This window comes from Hemiscyllium ocellatum, chromosome 7 (genome assembly GCF_020745735.1).
Source record: "Hemiscyllium ocellatum isolate sHemOce1 chromosome 7, sHemOce1.pat.X.cur, whole genome shotgun sequence".
Lineage (NCBI taxonomy): Eukaryota > Metazoa > Chordata > Chondrichthyes > Orectolobiformes > Hemiscylliidae > Hemiscyllium > Hemiscyllium ocellatum.
Genome location: NC_083407.1, coordinates 94,207,607 through 94,231,524, shown reverse-complemented (window position 1 = coordinate 94,231,524; position 23,918 = coordinate 94,207,607). Strand labels below are relative to the sequence as shown.

Here is a 23,918-nt window from a genome sequence, read left to right as displayed (position 1 = left end):
ATTCTCTACAATGTGGACAGAGGCCCTTTGGCCCAACAAGACCACACCAACCCTCCAAAGAGTAACTCACCCAGACCCATTTCCCTTTGACTAATGCACTTGACCTATACATTCCTGAACACTATGGGCAATTTATCATGGACAATTCACCTAATTCACCTGACCCGTACATCTTTAGACAGTGAGAGGAAACCGGAGCAGACATGGGGAGAATACGCAAACTCCATACAGTTACTCAAGGCTCGAATCAAACCTGGGACCTTGGTGCTGTGAGGCAGCAGTGCTAACCACTGAGCCATTGTGCCACCCAACATTGTTCTGATTGATCCCCAGATCTCTAAACCTTACTGAATACAAGGAGTCCATTCTGCCCATTCTTCCTGTCTGAAAGAACACCCTTGCTGAATCCCACATCCCTGCTTTATTGCTTATAACTCTGTGAAGCCCCTCATTTCCAGCAATTCTTCCAACTCCCTTCTAAAATGGTTGATGGAATCAGCTTCCAAATGCCTTACTGGGTCAAGCATTTCAAATCCCAATAACTGACAGAAAACATCTCTCATCTCCCCACATTACCTTCACTCAATGATTTTTTTAAAAACCCACTGGCCTATGGCCTCTTGACCCCATTAGCCAGAGGGAATAGTCCTTTTGTCTCTACCAAAAGCTCTCATCATCTTGGAATTAGGTCACCCACTAACCTTCCAGTTCCAAGGAGAACAGACCCTAATTTTTCCATTCCTGTATTCCCAAGTGAAGTCCCTCATCCCTGGTGAGAAATACATCGACAGTGACTGGAGAGAATGAGAAAGCAGTTCGTAAAACACATGGGTTCCCAGCTTTAATGAAAAGTAGCACAAAGTATAAACACAACCAAACTTTGATGAACCTGTGAGGAATTCTGCCTTGGCCTCAACTGGAATATTATGGCTGATCCCGGGAAAGGCTGTGAAAGCATCAGAGAGAGAGACAGAGAGAGCAAAAATTATCCATAAGCATTGTTCCAAAAGTGAGGGACTTAAAGTTGTTGATGAGTGGGGAGGCAGAGAAGATTAACAGAAAATTTGACAGAGGAGTTCCAATTCATGGTAGATAGGGAGAAAGTGTTCTCATTGTGTCAAACATCAGAAAACACTGACAGCAGTGCATGCATATACTGAGCTGTCAGAGGAAGTGGTGGAGGATGGTACAATTACAATATCTAAATGGCATTGGGATGAATATACGAGTAAGCAAGGTTTAGAAAGACGTTGGCCAGATGCTGACAAATGGGACTAAATTTATTTAGGATATCTGGTCAGCATGGACAAGTTGGACTGAATGGTCTGCCTCTGTGCTGTACGATGCTGTGATCCAAAGATGACTGGCAAAAGAAGCAACAGCAACATGAGAAAAATGTTTCACAGGGATTTGGATAACTATCTGGAGACAAACAAAAAAAAATAGCAGGATGTAATCAAGACGGGAGAATTATGACTGGGTGTGTTGTGCATGCTGAGACTAGGCATGGCTATAATGGCCTGAAGGATCTCCTTCCATGCTGCTATCATTCAGTGATTCTATCTCAATAAATCCTCTGTTGCCTTCCAAGATCTTTAAATCTTCCCCTGAAATGGGTGTCCTGAACTGTTCTGAGTATTCCAACTGAGACTCCTTAAGACAAAATAATTTGAAACAAGACTGATTATTTCAAAGAATAGAAAATGTGTTGCTGGAAAAGCGCAGGAGGTCAGGCAGCATCCAAGGAACAGGAGAGTCGACGTTTCGGGCATGAGCCCTTCTTCAGGAATCCAGCAGCATCTACAGTCCTCACTTTCTCCTATTTCAAAGAGTAGTCACTGACAGATTTCCCCTTCATATGATAAAATTGCGTTCTCATATTTGGCTGTCATTTAGAAATCACAAGTAATTCAAATAAAGCTTTTGAATTTCATTGGACTGGCGCACATACATGTTAATAAACAATCACTTTTTATATTCCGGACCATAGTTTGACACCTGCTCCTCATTAGATAATTCAAGACTAAACTCAAACAGAGGTTTTTGGCAAAATATTCACATTTGTTTGTTACCCTGACATCAGAGCAGCTGCTGTGCAACTTTTAGTTTTTGAAAAATTAGCTTCATCCTGTTTTGGAGTACTCCTTGCAGTTGGTCTCATTGACAGCGGAAAAGTTCAAAGGTCTTGACACTGCGTTTATTAAAGGCTGGCATTCCACATAAATACAGAGAAGGTATCCTGCAAGGCACAGTGATTTTGTAAGGATCATATACCATCCTATATTACCCTACACGAGACGGTTCATACCCATGCAACATGATTGTACTGCAATACAGTGAAGAACAGCTAGTTTCTAGTCAATACTACAACGCTAAACTGTAGGTTAGCAAACTTAAGAGAAGGCAGAGACTATACTATAGCTATTAACGGGTACTCACAGCCATTAGCTCTTTCTGAAAGGACTTCTTTTCCTTGTTCTCAGTGTCATTGCAGTCCTCCTTGAGCTTTTCCAGGACAGACGCCACACGCTCTGGCTCGCTGTCTATCTCTGTCCTGCAGAAGTGGACAAGTGGCACGTTTTTGTAACCCAAGGCGTCTGCGAATGCTCTCCAGCTGCTGATGTTTTCCATCAGTGTCATCCTCACAGAGGCATAAATGTAGGTCAGGAACTTGCTGGGACGCAGAATCTGGTCCAAGAGTGTAGAGGTGGTGAGGTCAGGCCCAGCAAAGAAGCTCGGTTTAATTTTGCCAACCACTAGCACGTTCTTGGCATGCACCAGGCCTATCTTGCCTTGGTAGTACCCAGTGTACCATTCCTTTGTTCGCAGCTGCCCTTTAAACTTAATCTTCTCTTCACTCAGCAACGCAATTACATCTCCCTTTTTGTACTCCAAGAGATAATAGTTTTTGTTCTGCCTTACTACAGTTTTCAGCAGTTTGCCATACTTAAGGTTGTTGACGCGGCGGTCCTGAAAGACAGGGTATTTAGTTGTGACAGCCAAGGGCGACAGAACAATCTTCCCGACTTCTTTCTTCTTCAGAAACCTCCTCTGTCCGCTGTTCCGGGTCCCAGACTTCGGAGGTGGCTGCGGCGTCCTCACGCAGAACTGCGTGATCATCACCTCCTGGTCGTTCTTCACCTGGATCCTCAGCGTGAAGTCCGAGAGCTCTTCCGGGAGCCGTGAGTGGATGGGGAAGATGAGGCGGCTGACCTTCCCAAGCCTCACCTGAAATCCACGGATGACCTTAACCTGGTCGGCAGCTTTGATCTCGTAGTTGGAAATATTGGGATGGATGCTGATCCTCAGGTCCTGCGGCTTGGCTAGCACAAACTGGTGCTTGCCCCACAGCTGTAGAGCCACTGGGGGTGCACTTAAAACCTCTCGGCCGACTTCATTAACCAGCAATGACTTGGGTGCACTGTTATGGCCAAACACAGCCACCACCGCCTTGAAGGAAGGGTGGATGTGCTTAGGGCCATAAACACCGACCGTGATGTTTTTGTTAATGCAATCCCACACTGTGTCAGGGTACTGCAGCGTCTTGGCCTGAGACACCACAACAGCATACATGCAAGGCTCTAGATTGTCCAGCTGCACCTGCACTGTGTCGCCATAGTGATAAACCTGAGGCATGGGCGAGAACGGCCCATCTTTGCTGTCGCTGAAAAGGCAGGTTATCACTGCATCTTTTCTGACCGCCGCATCTTCTTTTAACTCAGCAGAAATTTTCATTTCCAAGGTGAGGAACGTCTTCACTTCCATGTTGCTTAACTTAATCTCCACCACGGGGCTAATGGTGGTGCATTTGTCATTGTTCAATTCCACAGGAGGGTCCAACAAGGCTTTCATCGAGATCTGCTGGCTTTCTCCAGGAAGGACGTGTCCTTCTGGTACATGGATAGTGATATTGGTGTCTGGGAGTTGAACTGCCCCACCGCTGCTATCCAGCTTACACGCAATATTAGTCTCCACAGGTTGTGTCTGACCCCAGCCAGGGTTTTGTCCAAGAGAATTTAAATCATGGCAGGAGCGTGCCATTTTCCTGTGGTTAAGCCAAGCTGCTCGAAAGTCCTCCCTGCTCTTGAACTGTTCAGGATCTGGAGACTGCATGCCAGTGAAGAACCCAGAAGAGGAAGCTCCTTCAGACTTGGCTTGCAACACTGAAAGTTCAGACATACTGTACGATCGCTTGCTTCTGAAGAAGGGATTGTTCCTATTGAGAAGCGGATCAAACTCAGCCTTGGAGCTGGTTAACAGGTCTTCCTCAAAAACACCATGACTTGAGTTGTTGGCAGTTAATGGTTTGGAACTGGTAAAAGGTGGGGTATCAGAGTCAAACAAAAGTAAATCCACTTCTGATTTAGCTGTCTGCTGATTGTTGGAGCTAACGCTCTGCCTGTTTCTGTCCAGAAATGGATTGGAGGATGCCAAGCCATTCAAAAATGGATTGTTATGTTGGGGTTTTGAAGTCATTTTGTCAAAGACCTCTCCCCACTCTCCAAATAAGTCGATCTCTTTGGCACCCTCGTCCGAACTGTCCCCAATGTTGTCCACCATTCCACTGTCTCGAAGGGAAGAGCTCCTGGCCACAGGCTGAACGTATGAAGCAGGGATGTAACCCATTTCAGTATTGTTGTGGGCATACCACCATTCAGATCCAGAGGTGTCCAAAACATACAGAACATCCCCCTTGTTAAATTTAAGTGTGGTAAAATTAGTGGGGCAGTAATCCTTGATCGCCACAACTTCACGTGCATCTCCAAAAGATGTAGATGAATCCAACCGCAAGGCACTAGGAGAGGGTCCTGCAAATTTAGAAAAAAGAAACAATAATTCAAGCAGGGCTACTCAAGTACCAAGATTATATCTTTTGACATTAGCATTCTATTTAACCATTTCAAGCAAAAGAAATGCACAAATTCAACAACAGCTCAATAAGAAAAAATATACCCAATATATAAAATTGATAAACGCAGTACTACATATAAATACAATAAATGATATATTACGGTAAATGCCATTCAGCAAATATTTCAAAAGGGTAGAGCAAATGCAAATATACACATACAACCACATGAACAAGAGACTAGAGGAGGCCACTTGGCCCTTTAAGCCTGCTTCATATTTAATAAGCTCATGGTTGATCTGATTTTAACCTCAACTCTACATTTCTACATATCCCCCGGTAACTTTAATCCCCTTGGTAATCAAGAATCAATTTACCTTCCCCTCAAAAACATTTAAAAATTCTGCAACCTTACCTATATCCTTTTGAGGAAGGGAATTCCAAAGACAATATTCCATGAGAAAATGTTTCTTTCCTTCTCTCTGTCTTAAATGGGTGATCCCTTATGATTAAACTATGATCCCTAGTTCTAGATTATTCCACATAAGGTAACATCCTTTCAACATCATCAGGTCAAGTCCCCTCAGGATCTTATATTATTCAATTCAGTCACTTCCAACTCCTCTAAACTCCAGAGGACTCTGGCTAAGCCTGTTTAGCCTTTCAAAGCAATCCAGTCACTCCAGGTATTTGTCTAGTGAACCTCTGAAGTGCTCCCAGTATATTAGGATCCTTCCCTAAACATGGTGACCATTACTGATCTCCAGTTATAGTCTCACAAATGCCTTGTACAACTGAAGCATAACCTCTCCACTCTTGCATTCAATTCCTCTTAACAATAAAACATACAATCTATTAGCTTTCTTGATTACTTGTTGTAGCTGTATCCTAACCTTATGATCCATGCACCAGAACACCCAGATCCCTCTGCATCTCAGAGCTCTGCAACATCTCACCATTAGACAATTTCACACATTATACTCCATTTGCTAAATCTCTGCCTAATCATTTAATCTATATCCCTTTGTAGATTCTTTATGTCTTTTTCACAACTCACTTGCCTACCTACCTTTGTGTTATCAGCAAATTTAGCTACTGTACCTTCATTCAAGTTATTTATTTGAATTGTCAAGAGCTGAAGCTCTAGCACTGGCCCCTGTGGCACATCAGTCATGATATCCTGCCAACCTGAATCCTATTCTCTGCTCCCCATTAGCCAGCTAATGATCTATCCAAACCAACATGTTCTGCACAATATTGTGTGCTTTTAATGTCTTTAACAACCTTTGATGTGGCACTTAATCAAATGCCTTCTGGAAATCTAAATGCATTTCATTCAATTGTTTATCTTTATCCACAGCACAAGTTAATCCTTCAAAGGACTCCAATAAGTAAGCTGTACATGATTTACCTTCAACAAAACTGCAGTGATGCCCTTGAACGTGCCCAAGTGTGCTGTTATAATGTCTTGAATAACATTCTTCCCTTGACAAATGTTAAGTTAACTGACCTGCAGTTTCCTGCTTTCTGCATTCCTTCCTTTTTCAATAAAGGAGCTACATGAGCCTATTTTCCAATCAAAAGGAATTTTACTGAATTTAATGAGTTTTGGAAAACTAAAACCAATACATTAAAATATCTCACCAGGTACTTCTTTTAGGACTACAGGATGAAATCCTTTAGGCTCTGGGAACTTATCAACGAGCAGTTCCAACAATCTTCTCAGCACCACTCCACTGGTAATTGTAGTTTTCTTAAATCACCCTCCAATTTTAAATCCTGTTTTACAGTTATTTCCAGGATGTTCCATGTATCCTGTCTCATGGTGGCCAACAGAAAACATCCGTTCAATTCATCTACCATCTCTTTATCCTTCATTACTAATTCCCTAGGCTCAGCCTAATCTGTAGGATTAACATTTACTTCACTAACTTTAATTTAAATATTTGAAGAAACCTCTCCTGTTTTACTCTTTTTCTCATAGCATTGAACTTTCCCCTCCTTATTAATCTTCCAGTAATTATTTTTTGTCTTTTACATTCTGTGCGATCTTTGACCTACCTTTGCATAATCATACGTCTTTCAAGTTTGATGCTATCTTTGACTGTTAGTTAACCATGGGTGGCAGGTATGTCCCTTAGACCTTTCCGTATTTATTGGAATATCCCCTCAAATTTTTGCCACTGCAGTTCAATTGACCCATCTCTTGACTTAAGTTGACAATTCATTCTCACCAGCTCTGCATTCATGCCCACATAACTGCCCATGTTCAAATTCAACATAGTAATCTTACACTCATACTTCTTTTCCTTAAACTGTGCGTTAAAGTCAACCATATCATGGTCACTGCTACCCAGGAGTCTTTTCACTACAAAATCAGTAATTAATCCTGTCTCACTGGTAAAACCATATGTTGACCACTTGCCTACTGACAATCATTCATTTGCCAAGCAAACAAATACTATGCTGTAGATATCGACAACAACTGGAAGTGAGGAACAATTAGAATAACCAATGTGCACTTTGACTGCTGCAACACAAGTTTGACACTGTGCAGGTTTGACATTCCATAAGTCCACACAGTACTCGAGGAGAAAGTGAGGACTGCAGATGCTGGAGAGTCAGAGTTGAAAAGGGTGGCACCGGAAAAGCACAGCCGGTCAGGCAGCATCCGAGGCACAGGAGAGTCAAAGCTTCAGGCATAAGCCCTTCAACAGAAACACTCCTGATGAAGAGCTTATGCCCAAAACATCAACTCTTCTGCTCCTCAGATGCTGCCCGACCTACTGTGCTTTTCCAGCGCTATCCTTTTTGACCCACACAGTACTCTGTCAGATTGCAACTGAATTTATATGCACAGTCATATTTTGGCTGTAGAGGTCTCTGTTTAAAAAGAAATCATGAGTAGGAATTAAAAGCTCAATATACCCAAGTGCTTTGGAGCTCTGATGCATCATCAGAATGATAGTATCTCTTCTCTCCTGGTATTGTGCTGTAACTAATTTATCATTTCTGTCCAATTGACAATTGTGCAGACCAATGAATGACATCACCTTCTCTAACACTGAAGCCTGCCACACAAGAAATACAAGAATGGGATCTTACTCAATTTAAGCAAGAAAAACATTCAATTTTTACATATGTACAGATGAGGCTCTGTGAATAGAAGATACTGCAGATACTCCCCTACATTATGATGGTTCTTCTTCTGAAATGTCTGCCTCTATTTCAGATTCACATGAGATTGATTGCGAGTCACCAAGCCCATTATGTGGTATCACTCAATTACCACGATGATCAGGATTAACCTTGGTCTCAAGTCTTAGTAACTGTGCCACACAAACCACAGAAAGCTTACTGGCATATGGGAAAGAATCCTGCATCCTCCTTCCCTCACACGTGTAACCAGACGGCTTACTAAACTTGTCAACTTCCCATACTGACTGGAAGGAGCAAGTCTGCTGAGCTTGCAATTGAGGTACCAGGCGATTCTCACTGGCTTAATCTGAAGGCAGGAAAAGTCTAAGGAGAAAGCATTTAGATCAAATAACAGAAACACTCCTTCAAATGTAATGTTGAAAAGTTTGGTAATTGAACACTTAAAAACAGTACACATCAACTGTCAAACCAAATTTCCTCAGGAATCTGCTCAATAGAAAACAGCAAGAATCTTGATTTGTACAACATATATTTTAATGTTTGCAATAAATGTATACTCTTCTGATTACGCTCACTGAAATGTGTAAGATGATTAAAAGGTTGGATAAGATATAGGATGACCAGAATAAGGGATCAGAACTTTAAATTAGAGCCAAGCCTCCAAGCGACAATGTCACACAACAGGGAGTGGACATCTTCAACTCTCTCCCTCAAAAAGCCAATGAATCTGGCAGTCAGTTGTCAAATTCAAAATAGAGCGTGAGTGATTTTTGTTAGGTAACAATACAAAATGGTATTACAAAATCAAAGCAGGGAGACGGAGTTAACACACAGATCAGCTACGATCAAACTCGCAATAGGTTTGGAGTACTGAATGGACTCCTCTTATTACTAGAGCCCCGAACAGATAAATTGCTTGGTGAGCCATTCAAAACCACAGCCACAGTGAGAGGAGTAGACATCTACCCACTATCCATTTCAAAGGCTTTGCAATTCCCGACCAAGTCAGGTATCGGTTCCAAGTTTCATGGTCTGTAAAGTAAAACAGTTTGTGCGACACAAGGCCTCATCTTCATGTGCGGCTTCCAAACAGAAGGGGAGCAGGCTACTAAAACCCACATGGAATTAACAAATCATCCTGGGGTTGAAAACAGCCACATAAAAGAAAAAGGAGCTTTCAGAGTTTTGTTCTTGTTAATGTTGATTTTTTTTTAAAAGATTCACTGCATTGTTGAAGTAAGGACTGCAGATATCATCACCTGACTGGCCCATTCATTCAGCTGGAAGAGTGCATATTGCCTATTAACAATAATAGTTGTCAAAAGTAAAAGGAGGTCAATTTCAGAGTTGGCTTTTGGCTAGCATTGCGGCCATTTGAGCAATGTACTGGCTCAAGCCCAATGAAAATCAACTCTGACCCTCATTCTTCTGCACAAAAGATTCATTCAATTAATGAACCACCAGGACACAAATCAGGGCTCGACTGCCTCTCAAACAGCACTCCTACAGTAAGATATTCTGGAGTGATTACTGCACTGTTTGCACGTCAACAAACCCATGGGGAATTCATTATTTCCATTTACCTAATGGGAGCTTTCCTGATTTCTGCAGATTGATCTTTCTTGGCACGCTGCAGCAAGGCAGAACAGGCTACAACATGCAAGTCTGGGGCACTGTAACATTTGAACCAGCCTAAGTTAATACAGCAGGTAACAAAATCATGATAACCTCACTGGTTAAACATTTACTGGGAGCTGAAAGTCTGTTTTCAATACCTGAAGGCAATTCAATGTGAGTTGTTAAAAAAGAATACTGCTTAGCAGTGAACTAATTCAGATCTTTCTATATTTATCTTGAGAAGTCATATTTGCTGATCAGAAAAAAAACGATTGATGCTTTTTCCTCTTTGATCTCTGATATTTTCTTTCAGCCAGAATTCAATTAGTTTTTAATTCTTTCATGGGATTTGGTAATCCCTAATTAGGCAAAAGTGAGGACTGCAGATGCTGGAAACCAGAGTTTAGATCAGAGTGGTGCTGGAAAAGCACAGCAGGTCAGGCAGCATCCGAGGAGCAGGGAAATCAATGTTTCAGGCAAAAGCCCTTCATCAGGAGTCCTTCCTGATGAAGGGCTTTTGGCCAAAACGTTGATTTTCCTGCTTGTCGGATGCTGCCTGACCTGCTGTGCTTTTCCAGCACCACTCTAATCTAAACTCTTATTCCTAATTAGGCTAACATTTATTGAGCATCCTCAATTGCCCTCAAGAAGACGGTGCTAAGCAGCCATCTTGAACCGCTGCACTGGAGATACATTTTCAACGACAAGAGGGAGGAAGTTCCAAGTCAGCCCAGCTTGTGGCTTGGAGCAGAACTTGCAGACAGATAATACTCCCATGTGTTTGTTGCTCCTGACCTTTCCAATGGTAAGGGTCACACAGGTTTGGAAGGCACTGTCATAGCAGGAACTGCAGGTTCAAACTCAGCGGGAGCATTATATCTAGTTCTGGGTTCTACACTTCAAAAAAAAAGATGTGAAGGCATTGGAGCGAGTGCAGAAAAGATTCACACGCATGGCCTTAGTGAGAAAGAATTTCTGTCACAGAGAATAAACTGAAGTTGACTGTTTTCCTTGGAAAAGGGTGAAAGGAGATGAAGTCATTCAAAAATAGTGAGAGGGCTGAACAGCACAGATAGGGTCAAAGCTCCCTTTTGGTAGAAGGACCAAGAATGAGAGGACAACATGGTTCTTCTGCCAATGACATGAGAGTAAACATTTTCATGTAGAAAGTGGTTAAAACAAGAATATGGTCTGACACTGAATAGTGGAGACAGGTTCAACCATGACACTCAAGTTGGATTGGGATTACTAACAGGAAAGGAAGAACATGCAGGCTTACAGGGAGGAGGGGAGAATAACGAAAAGCGAATTGCTCATGTGGATGGCTAGTATGAGCAAGATGATCAAATAGCCTCCTTCATTACTGTAACAACTCTTTGATTCTGTGCATGGATCAACCTTTCAGAGCTTATCCAAGCACTATTAGAGTGATTTGGGATGAAAAGTACCCACAGGGTATCCCTCGTAGATTACCAATGGAGTAACTTGCCAAAACTACAGCTATTTCACTATGAGCCTCTTCAAAGCAGCATGTTGAAGTTAGAGACCAGTGCCACTGATGGAATGCAAACTTGTTGGGATGGCAGTGGAAAGCTGACAGCATCTGTCGGTGCTTAGCTACTAAAAAAAAAGCAAAAGATGTCATAAAGCATCTTCCACTGCTTGCAAGTTATATTCTGAGTTGCAGAGATCAAGTTGTGAAAAAGCACAAACACTTGAGTTGAACTAGGATGAGGTTTGGCCATCAGAGACTGACATCAATCAAACAAGGGTTAAAACAAACTGATCTGTAATGGAGTTTTTTTTAAAAAAAGTAATAATTTACAAAATCAAATGCTCCCCCAGAAATCTGAGAAATCTACAGACTATCTAATGATGCAATTGTTCAGTGAAGGCTAACAAAATATGAATCACAAATATTTACCTTTGACATCGTTCATACCAAGATCAGAAAATCCATCATTCAAGTCGATTAACGTTCCTTCAGATTTACACCGAGGGAGTCCACTTGTGGTGGTGGAACGAATTCTCTGGGCTGCCATAATTCCTTTGATTATCAGGTTTAATGCTAGACACAAAGGTCGTTCATCTACAGCAGTTTTTATAAGCCGACGACCAGCTCTTTAACGATTGCAGTTTCACTTGTTATGCCGATCATCTAGGAGATAAATCAATTAACTCTGCATCAGTTCAGGAGATACAGACTCTAAAAATGTGCCAAAATTTACCAAATACATTCTTCCAGTCAACTCATGGCTTGCACAGGAATTACTTCCAATTGTAAATTGTTACAACCAAATGAAAATAGACCATAAATATTCAACTTTCATCACTTCTCTTGAATATGCAAGAATTGGGTTTAGTAAGGTCACTACTGACTCAAAAACGGTGTGATCACTTGACAAATCCAGGCGACCTGCATGATATATACAACATTGGCTGAAGGACTGCCATCTTAACCAAGAGGCTCAGTGAGGTATCAAAACCTTCACACGTCTTACTCAAACTTGCATAACTCACATGGCAGAGATGGATAGTTACCTTTAGAATGTCCAATGATAAAGACAATGGAGCTAGACTTGGAATAAAAAATCATTCATACTTCTGCAGCTGCTTTATGCAAAAAGAGGGAAAAAGTGACAGACTGACAACAGCAAGGATACTCAGACCTCTTCTTTCTCTCAATCTGCTTAAAGCTCAGTAACTAGTTGGTGAAAAGCAATTTGGAACAACAGTAATTTACTGAAAAATCCAAGACATCTGCACCTTTGCCATTACACAGGAAACCATAAAGCAACTGAACAGTTGGATTCAGGTTTCGCTTTTGTATGCAAAGGCCCTTTGAAGAAAAATGTAAACCGCAACTGTCTTTACCCTCTTGGCTGGACGACATACCCTCTCCCACCAGCCTCTTTGTAAGCTCATTCCTTGCGTTTGTACGCTTGATGTTGCTTTTCTTGGTAGAGAGAGTTTAGTTATAGGTAATAAAACTGTAAACATGAACACATCGGAATTGGCTCTCCTTTGTTGTTGATCTGGATCATTTCAGCTTCATTGAAGTATGATAGCTACATGTTAAAAAGGAAAACTACTTTTAAAAAAATTGTTGTGACTGAGAGAGACTAAAAATTAATCTCAAAGGGTCAGCGGACTGTGGAATTCTTTTCACTAGACAGCAGGAAAGGCTGAGTTAAATATTGATTGACAAGAGAGTCAAAGGGTATAGCAGGCAATACAGTTGCAGCCCAGAATCAGATCAGCCATGATCTTATTGAATGGTGAAGCTGATTTGAGGGGCCTATTCCTGCATCCGATTGCTCTGTTCATATGTGAACACAAGATCCAGGTGTACGAAATAAGGTTCCAAATGGCTTTTATATCCAACAAGGTTCCCTCTGTTGTCAACAAAGGTAAATTAGAAACATCTGAATTTAGAAAAGTCAATATTTCTATGGCACTTACCACAACCTCTACACATTGTAAAACTCTTTTCACCTGATGAAGCTCTTTATAATGTGTAGTCACTGGCAATATAAGAGGCAGCCAGCTTGCACACACAAATTTCCAACAAACAATTAAAAAAAAGACCAGATCATTTGGTTCCAAGATGAATGGTTAACACTACCCATGACAGCAAGGAGAACTCCTCTGCTCTTCTTCAAAGTGGTGCCACGGGATTGACCTGAGAAGACATGGGGGACCTTCAGTTTAATAACACACCTGAAGGATGGCCCCTCAGACAGTGCAGTACTCTTACTGTACTGAATTGAAGTTCAGTCTTGAATTTTTTTTTTGTCTGGACTGGGACGTATAGCAAGTGCAGCTTCTGACTAGGTGATAAGCATGCTACTCACTGAACCACAACTAGCGAAGAAGAACGAATATTCCATAAGAGAATATTCAAAGAAAAATCTAATCAGGTGAGATTATGAACATAACTTCTCCACACTCTCTCTGTCTAGAAATGAGAGATGACTTCCATACTTCTTCTGACTGATGCCTCACATTTGTCTATATTGAAGCTCTTTTATCTATTACATCTCTGTTCTATGTACGAATGTCATCCTGTATTTTGCTGCAACCTCCCTCAATAGCTACACCCCTAAATTGACACCTGTTAAATTTTGCAAACATGCTCCTGATTCTCGTGGTCGTGGCCCCTGTATTATTTGCCACCATTTTCCAGTCTGAGTAACTAACTCCTTTGTGTGCTTCTCTCTCATGTATCTTAAAAGTCGTCAGCTGTGCTTTAAAATGTAGCAAGACCACAAAAAGCATGACATAAATGCAAATCCCTTCTTTCTATCTATTCATTCTTTTACTTGTCCCTGACCCCACATGCTCTAAGTTTAGTCTACTTGTTGAACGCCCTTTGATATATTACTATTGATGGCTCTTGTTACTTTGTCAAAGATAATGCTAGTCAAGGATTACTTGTCCTTTTGAAATCTAATTTCACAAATCCAATTTTGAAATCCTAGTCTGCAAATCTTTAAGATTGCAATTCATATCAGATTTATTTCTGGATGGTTTCGAAATTTATGATAACTACAATAAGTTTTATTTATGCAGATTAGGCAGAATGCAAACACATTTCAACCTCACTAAGCAGAAGCCACACTGGCAGGAAAAATATGGATATTAATGTTAGTTGGAAAATTAAAATCAGAGAATGAGGAGGAGGGAAAAGAGGGTATTGTGCTGATTGTGTTAGAAGAATGAGAGGAAGCTTATGCTGAATATTAATTTCACAATGGACTGGGGCTCATAAATAGACTAGTTCTGGTCTCTTGTCCAATGTAGGAACATAATCCACCCGTTTTGACATCTGTGCAGGATTTGCCTTTATTATATTTTCAACTTATAGCCATTTTATAGTCCATCTTTAAATAACAATTCCATTAGTTTTCCTAAGTTCCCAAGACTTCTTCATTCTCCCTCCTTAATGCAGTAATTTCTAATGAATACATTAGCAAAGAATAATGTATAAATGATCATGTTTCCAGCATTTTTTCATAACTTTTTGAAAAAAATGTTTCAATGTAATCCACCCAGACATCATGGGTTTCATATTCACTACATTTGTTTGTTTGTTTATCAACTTGCCATCTCAAAGATTTTGCAAATCTTTTGTTATTTATGTGGCTGTAGAATTCTTTACTTGACAACCAAATTTAATAGTTCCACTTCGCCTGCTATACTGTTTTCTGACTTCATTCCAACCCGTTTATTATTGCCTTAGGACGTCTTTTTCCTTTTTGAAGTACTGCATGTGTGCCTTTGTTTAAAAACTTCATTTTAAGTTTCTGCTCGGGACTGAATCAGCAATCCAGGTGAAAATTGTGCCAGTTTTGAGTATTTACTTTCCCTCAAGTTTTGGTATAAACTCAATTGCACAAGTCAAAATGCAAGATCAGCCATAAGCCAGTGAAAAATCAGGCAGCATTTTAGAATTTTTTAAAAAATGGACGCTTAATTATATTGCGGAAATAATTTCTCAAGTGGGAACCCAATGGAGCTGTAAATGGGTTCATCATAAAAAAACATTGAAATCAAAGTATCTCGTCACCAGAGAGCAGGTGGAATTTGATTACAGCCCTGAAAATTGCTCTTTAGAAGGATATAAAAGCATTTGCTAGTCCCGTTGGGATACAACCAGCAATTTCTGAATACAAGTTAAGAAAATGATATATAAAAGCTTTTAAAATAGGTAGCCATTTCTGTCCTCTCACCCAAAGCAACCAATTTAATATTCAGTGCTTGCTTCAAGTGAGCAAACTAATGGAAACCTCAAGTTGTGATGCATTGATCAAGAAGCAGAGCTGGTTTTGGCAATGGACCTGCTTCCAGGGCAATGTTTTCTTTTATATCAGAGCAAATAAACAACTAGAACATGCGTGGAATGTCACGTGTGCTTAAAATTCTACAAACCTTTGTGCTGGTTTCACCAATTTTGGAAGAACTAAGTGGAAACTACAGGCCAACCCATCCAGAAGGTTGGACTCATGGGTTGTATAATTTATTTTTAATAAGAGAAATATATTTCATCTTAACTCGAATGACAACCATTTTAAGAATTTCCACAGCTTGGTCACTTTGCTTGGGAATATTTTTTCCAATTTTGATTCCCCAGCCATTAGCTTCTCCATTTTATTTAGAATGTTGCATGCAATGGCACACAGGCAGTTTATTAAGTTTGCACTGACACCTTTTATACTTCAATTTTCACAAAAAATCTCTCTACACTTCTCGTCTGTGGCAATATTTATTCTTCATTTTCTTCTTGATCTAAGTCCCACATCGAAAGGGAGCGAATATGACCCTTCAAAGATCAACAAGGCAGCCTTTGTGTGGAGCCACAAGAAATGAGGGAGATACTAAATGAGTATTTAGCATTTTGTCTTCTGTGGAGAAGGATATGGAAGATATAGAATGTAGGGAAGTAGATGTTGACATCTTGAAAATGTCCATATTACAGAGGAGGAAGTGCTGGATGTCTTGAAATGCATAAAAGTGGATAAATGCTGGATGTCTTGAAATGCATATAAGTGTTGGAAGACTGGCAGTTAGTTAACATGTGCCACTGTTTAAGAAGGGTGGTAAGGACAAGCCAGGGAACTATAGACCAGTGAGTCTGACGTCGGTGGTGGGCAAGTTGTTGGAGGGAATCCTGAGGGGCAGGATGCACAAGTATTTGGAAAGGCAAGGACTGATTAGGGATGGCCAACATGACTTTGTACATGGGAAATCATGTCTCACCAACTTGATTGAGTTTTATGAAAAAGTAACAAAGGATTGATGAGGGTAGAGTGGTGAACGTGATCAGTATGGATTTAAGTAAGGCATTTGACAAGGTTCCCCATTGGAGACTGGTTAGCAAGGTTAGATTTCATGAAATACAAGGAGAACTAGCCATTTGGATACAGAACTGGCTCAAAGGTAGTTGACAGAGGGTGGTGGTGGAGGGTTGTTTTTCAGACTGGAGGCCTGTGACCAGTGGAATGCCACAAGGCTCGGTGCTGGGCCCTCTACTTTTCAGCATTTTGGTAAATGATTTGGATATGGACATAGGGAGGTATAAGTTAGTAAGCTTGCAGATGGCACCAAAATTGGAGGTGTAGTGGACAGCGAAGAAGGTTACCTCAGATTACAACAGGATTTTGATCAGACCAGTGGGTTGAGGAGTGCCAGATGGAGTTTAATTTAGATAAATTCGAGGTGCTGCATTTTGGGAAAGCAAATCTTAGCAGGTTTATACACTTAATGCTAAAGTTCCTTGTGAGGTGTTGCTGATCAAAAAGACCTTGGAGTGCAGGTTCATAGCTCCTTGAAAGTGGGGTCGCAGGTGGATAGAATAGGGAAGGTGGCATTTGGTATGCTTTCCTTTAATGGTCAGAGTAACGAGTACAGGAGTTAGGTGGTCATGTTGTGGTTGTACAGGACGTTGGTTAGACCACTTTTGGAATACAGCATTCAACTTGGGCCTCCCTGCTATTGGAAAAATGTTGTGAAACTTGAAAGGGTTCAGAAAGGATTTACAAGGATATTGCCAGGGTTGGAGGATTTGAGCTATAGGGAGACACCAAACAGGCTGGGGCTGTTTTCCCTGGAGCATCGGAGGCTGAGGGGTGACCTTATAGAAGTTTATAAAATCATGAGGGGCATGGATAGGATAGTAGATAGACAAGGTCTTTTCCCAGGGTAGGGGAGTCCAAAACTAGAAGGAACAGATTTAAACTGAGACGGGAAAGATTTAAAAGGGACCTAAGTGGCAACTAGAGACTGGTACAATTACAGCATTTAAAAGACATCTGGATGGGTACATGAATAGGAAGGGTTTAAAAGAATATGGGCCAAATGCTGGCAAATGGGATTAGGTTAATTTAGGGTATCTCGTCGGCATGGATGAGTTGGACTGAAAGATCTGTTTCCACGTTATACAGCTCTATGGAGAAAGTGAGGACTGCAGATCAGAGTCGAGAGTGTGGTGCTGGAAAAGCACAGCAGGTCAGGCAGCATCTGAGGAGCAGGAGGACCCTTCCTGATGAATGGTTTATACTCGAAACATCGATTTTCCTGTTCCTCGGATGCTGCCTGATCAGTTGTGCTTTTCCAGCACCATACTCTCGACTCTGTACAGCTCTGATTCCATAATTAAAATCTTAGAATTTGAAGGTTATGAAGAATGCCCATAAGGAGATTTAACCCAGATTTGCCAACTTTCTCTTGGGGACATTGAGTGACCAGGAACCTTTGAAAGTTAGTGAACAACGGAACAAAAGTCAGGGGTAGATGAAAAGAAGGTTGTGAAAATTTAAGGAGGACGATGACGAAAAGAACATCGTAAGTGTGAATGCAATCTTTTGTTAAGCGGTCACGGGAGATGGGCTGGCTAAAAATCTTTGGTGATTTTCTGCAGCACATCTTGGAAATGGTATGCACTGCTGATATTGAGTGTTGGTGGTACAGGGAATGGATGGTTGTAGGCATGATGGCTACATTCTCCTGCATGGTATCAAGCTTCTTGAATGTTTTTGGAGCTGCACTCAACCAGGCAGGTGGGGAGTATTTCAACACACTCCTGACTTCTGCCTTGTAGATAATGGACAGGCTTTGGGGAGTCAGGTTCTGAGTTATTCCTAGCATTTGACCTGCTCTTGTAGCCACTATGTTTATATGGTGAGGCCAGTTGAGTTTCTGGTCAATTGTAACCCCCAGGATGTTGATAATAGGGGATTCAATGATGCTAACACCATTGAATGTCAAGGGGCAGTGGTTAGATTGCCTCTTATTGATGGTCACTGCCTTGCATTTGTGGGGCACAAATGTTGCTTGCCACTTGTCAGGCAAGCCCAGAACTTGCTGCATTTGTCCTCAGTATCTGAGTCGTGGTGAATGGTGCTGCACATTGCACAATCGGCTAACATCGCCACTTCGGAGCTTACAATGAAGCAACTGAAGAAGGTTGGGCCTAGGGCACTAACCTGTAGAACTCCTACAGAGATGTCCTGGAGCCAAAATGACTGACCTCCAACAGCCACAGCAAATGTGCCATGTATGACTACACCTAGTAGAGAGTTTACCTGCTGATCCCCATTGATTCCAGTTTTCCTAGGGCTCCTTAATGCCACAATCGAATGCAGCCTTGATGTCAAGGGTTGCCACTCTCACCTCACCTCTAGAATTCAGCTCTTTTGTCCTTGTTTGAACCAAGGCTGTATTAGACGCTGAGGGTTCCTGGTGGGGACTAGCCACCACTTAGCAGCTTATTGCTCAGCAGGCGCTGCTTGACAACATTGCTGGTGATTGACAATAGACTGATATGGTGGCATTTAGCAATTTTCCATATTGTCAGAAAGATATTAGTGTTGCGACTCTCCCACCCCAGGAAAGAGACCTTGTCTATTTATCCTATCCATGCCCTTCATGATTTTATAACCTCGATAAGGTCAGCATTTAGTACTATTAGTGGAACGTCAGGGTCCATAATCTTTGCAGTATCCAGTACCTCCAACCATTTCTTGGTACCACGTGGAGTGAATTGAATTGGCCGAAGACTGATATTGGACCACTGGAGGAGGGCAAGGTGGATCATCTATACTGCACTTCTGGCTGAAGATTTCCACAAATGCTTCAGCTTTGTCGTTCGCACTGGTGTGCTGGGTTCATCTATCAGTGAGAATGGGGATATTCGTGGAGATTCAACCTCCAAAGCATTGTTTAAGTGTCCACAACCACTCACGATCAGATGTGGCAGGACTGCAGAGCTTAAATCTGATGTGTTGGTTGCGAGATCACTTAGCTGTCTTTCACTTGCTGCTTATGCTGTTTGGCATGAAGTAATCCTGTTTGGTGGCTTCACTAGGTCGACACTTCATCTTCAGGTATGCCTGGTGCTGCTCCTGGCATGTCTTCATGCACTCTCCATTGAGCCAGGGTTGATCCCCTGGCTTGAATGGGAAGATGGCTGAATGGGAGATATGCTGGGACATGAAGTTGCGGATTGCACTGTAATATAATTATGCTGCTGCTGACCCACAGCGCCTCATGAACTCTTATGCCCAGTCTCAAGTTGCTAGACGCGTTTGAAGTCTGTCCAATTTAGCACAGTGGTAGTATCACACAACACAATGGAGGGCATTCTCAATGCAAAGGTGGGACTTTGCCTCCACAAAGATTCTACAGTGGTAATTCTTTCAGATACTGTCATGGAAGGTTATATCTGCAGCCACAGATTGGTAAGGATGAGGTCAACAATGTTTTTCCCCTCACTACCTGCTGCTGACCCAGTCCATTAGCTATGCCATTTCGGACCCGATCAGTTCAATCAGTTCATTTTGCACTCGGTGCTTCCTCCAGGTCTTCTTCAAATGAAGGAGGACTGATTCATCCACCAAGGGAGGACAATATGTAGTAATCAATAGGAGGTATCTTTGCCTTTTTTTAATCTGAAGTCTTAAGACTTCATGAGAACCAGAGTAAATGTTGAGCACCTCCATGGCAACTACCTTCCGATAATATACCACTGTGCCACCAGCTCGGTCCTACCGGTGTGACGGGACTTATACAGAGGGATACTTATGGTGATGATGAAAAGTGTGGACCTAGAAAAGCACAGCAGGTCAGGCAGCATCTGAGGAGCAGGAGTGTTGATGTTTTGAGTTTAAGTGATATCTAGGACATTGTAATGTATGAATCCATGAGTATGACTGTCAGGCTGTTGCTTGACTAGTCTGAGAGACAGCTCTCCCAAATTTGGGAAAGCTTGAGATGGATGGATAGCAGAGAAACAACAGGAAGACAGGCTCAGTGTTAGGTCAGTGGGAGCTTAAGGCAAGCTTGGTTTCCTGGGAAGAGTTCGAAGCGATTTTACTCCCAGGTTGGACTAAGAAGGGAGCAGGATTGGAAAGTAATGAGAGATAAAGGACATGATTAGATTGCTTACAGTGTGGAAACAGGCCCTTTGGCCCAACAAGTCCACACCGGCCCTCTGAAGAGCAATCCAACCAGACACATTTCCCTCTGACTATAGCACCTATCACTATGGGCAATTTAGCATGGCCAATTCATCTAACCTGCACATCTTTGGCCTGTTAGAGGAAACTAGAGCACCCAGAGGAAACCCACGCAGACACGTAGAGAATGTGCAAACTCCACACAGACAGTTGCCCGAAGCTGGAATCAAACCTAGGACCTTGGAGCTGTGAGGCAGCAGTGCTAACCACTGAGCCACCGTGCCAGGGATAGCCTTCTGACTGACAGCACAAGTTAGAGGCCACATGAAATGACATGGATGTGAATACGTTCAGGAGAATTTCTCTGAAAGGACAAGGTAACCGCTGAATCAGAACAGAGGGGGCAACTTAAAACAAGTTGGTGATTGTAATTACTGAGGATGATCAGTAGTTTAGTAAGAAAGGTGAGAATGAACAATGTAGGATAAAATTAAAACTCACCTAATACCAGGTTAGAGTCCAGCAGGTTTATTTTGAAGTACAAACTTTTGAGGCTCTGCTCCTTCGTCACAGGCAGGAACGTAGGACACAGAATTCATAGTAAAAGTTCCAAGTGTCATACAACTGATGCAACACCCACACATAACATAGGATGAGATTGGGATGGTAATGAGTCTGTGTTTCAAGAGGGGACTAGAGCAGTGGGATGAATGCAGAGATTAGAAACATGGGCATGAAACTCATGACACAGGGTGGGAAGAATTCTTAAATGTGGAGAAATCTGAAGGTGAATTATAGTAGGGGTATTGCATACTGTAATGCTGCGGGAGACAGAAATAATATGTAGCACCAATAGTCCAAATATCTACAACCAAATTAAAATGTCGAACCAGGACATGCATGACGAGAAAATAGAAATTCTGTTCACCCTACAACTGGCCATTGTAATTACTTGAATTAGACTAATGAATTACCACAACATAAAATCCCCTTCTAAAGTCAAAATATTCCCTGTTTACACTGATAATTGAAGGGTGTGACAGATCTTTCACCTGACCTTGTATCACCAGTATAAACATACTCAACACTGACAGAAAACCAATCCAGGATAAACCAAACCAAACCTCAAGAATAGACTTCACATCTGAAACAATTCCGAGACAATATATTGTCAACAAACACGGCTGTATGATTCTGCCATAGCCTGATGTACAATGCAAGAAAATAACATTTCAGCAACCTTGCATTCATATGTTCAGAGAGAAAAAAAAGTAATAGTTAAATGAGTTTTACTCAGTCCTTCAATGCAATTTCAATTCCTCAATCAGAGTGTCTCGAATGCATAAACTAATTCGGATAATATAATTCATACACGCAGGCAGAGACATTTACAAACACAACATTGGGTTGAAACACAATTTCTTTGGTCGTTGAATACATTTAATTCCATGCCAAATAGCGCTCACTGAAACTGTACCCATGTCAGACTAGTCTTTCAAGCATCAAAGCACTGTTTATCTTACTATGTGTCTTATGTTTTGCACAACTTTGCACTTTTAAATCTTCTTTGAAAAACATTTCTCTTACATCTTCTAGTACTTTTTTTTCCCGTTTTCAAATAGGGAGAGGCTGAATAGGCTGGGGCTGTTTTCCCTGGAGCGTCAGAGGCTGAAGGTGACCTTTTTGAAGTTTATAAAATCATAAGGGGCGAGGATAGGATAAATAGATACGGTCTTTTCCCTAAGTTTGGTGAGTCCGGAACTAGAAGGCATAGGTTTAGGGTGAGAGGGGAAAGATTTAAAAAGGGACCTAAGGGGCAACCATTTCATGGTGCATGTATGGAATAACCTAACAGAGGAAGCGGTGGAGGCTGGTACAATTACAACATTTAAAATGCATCTGGATGGGTATCTGAATAGGAAGGGTTCAGGGGGATATGGGCCAAATGCTGGCAAATGGGACTAGATGAATCCAGGATATCTGGTCGGCATGGATGAGTTGGACTGAAGGGTCTGTTTCCATGCTGTACATCTCTATGATCCTATGACTCCAGTGGAATACAACTTTTTGAAGTAATCACAGAAATGTACAGAACAGAGAGGGGCCATTTGGCCCCTCATGACTATACCAACAGATAAGTAACATCCAACCTAATCCCAGTTTCCAGTTCTTGGTTGCTAACCCTACAGTTTACAACACTTAAGTGCATATCCACGTGCTTATTAAATATACAGAATATTGTCTGCCTCTAATGGACATTGAGTTCCAGATCCCCACAAATCAATTTCAAATTATACAGGCCACAAATCTAAATTCTCAAGGAATGGTGTCATTTGATATTCAACAACAAAAAAAAACACCTGAAAACTTTGGTGAGGTGAAGTAACCTGAGGCAAGAGGTCAAATTGATCATTCACTAGTCAGCTCGGACATATAATGGGTAACATTACATAACATGGAGAAAGGGAGGACTGCAGATGCTGGAGACCAGTGTTGAAGAATGTGGTGCTGGAAAAACACAGCAGGCCAGGCAGTATCCGAGGAGCAGGAGAATCGACATTTCGGGCATAAGCCCTTCTTCCTGATTCTCCTGCTCCTCGGATGCTGCCTGGCCTGCTGTGTTTTTCCAGCACCACATTTTTCAACATTACATAGCATCTCAGCCTAGTGTAAGTACCTCCCTATTTCTCCCCTTTTTTTTAGCTTTGACAGAGAGTCGGTTATACTCGAAACATCAGCTCTTTTCTCTCCTTACAGATGCTGCCAGACCTGCTGAGATTTTCCAGCATTTTCTCTTTTGGTTTCAGATTCCAGCATCCGTAGTTACTTGCTTTTAACATTACTTCCCGCATAGATTTGATTAGGTTATGGGAGAGCCAACACTGTACTGAAACAAATCTTCCAACTTTCAGCCCATAAATGTGCTGGCTCAGATTGAAATAGTTGTTGGCCAAACAGGACTTGGAGCTTGAAAATAAAACACTGGAGTTTCTTTTGTCACTTTACAAACTCCCCATTTGAGTGGTCATTTCATCATAACAGTACAACTTACTGCAAGACTCCTCCCTGATTTCATGCAATGGTACAATCACGGATAGATCCTTGTAGCAAGTACAAAGTAGAACACAGAACATAGAAAAATACAGCGCAGTACAGGCCCTTCAGCCCTTGATGTTGCGGCGACCAAAGTCTACCTAACCTACACTAGCCCAATAACCTCCATATGCTAATCCAATGCCCGCTTAAATGACCATAAAGAGGGAGAGTTCACCACTGCTACTGGCAGGGCATTCCATGAACTCACAACCTGCTGAGTAAAGAATCTTCCCCTAACATCT

General features: G+C 41.7%; 1 protein-coding gene across 1 annotated transcript in view; it reads right to left on the bottom strand.

The window, feature by feature from the left end:
* The window catches only part of LOC132817217 (SH3 domain-binding protein 4-like), a 59,643-nt gene that overhangs the window by 26,152 nt on the left and 9,573 nt on the right, over positions 1 to 23,918 (bottom strand). Inside the window, exons 2-3 of the mRNA XM_060827513.1 lie at positions 11,550 to 11,783; positions 2,440 to 4,808 (exon numbers count right to left, since the gene is read on the bottom strand). Coding sequence (XP_060683496.1) covers positions 2,440 to 4,808; positions 11,550 to 11,667 — 2,487 coding nt within the window. The 5' untranslated portion in view covers positions 11,668 to 11,783. The remainder of the gene's footprint in view (positions 1 to 2,439; positions 4,809 to 11,549; positions 11,784 to 23,918) is intronic.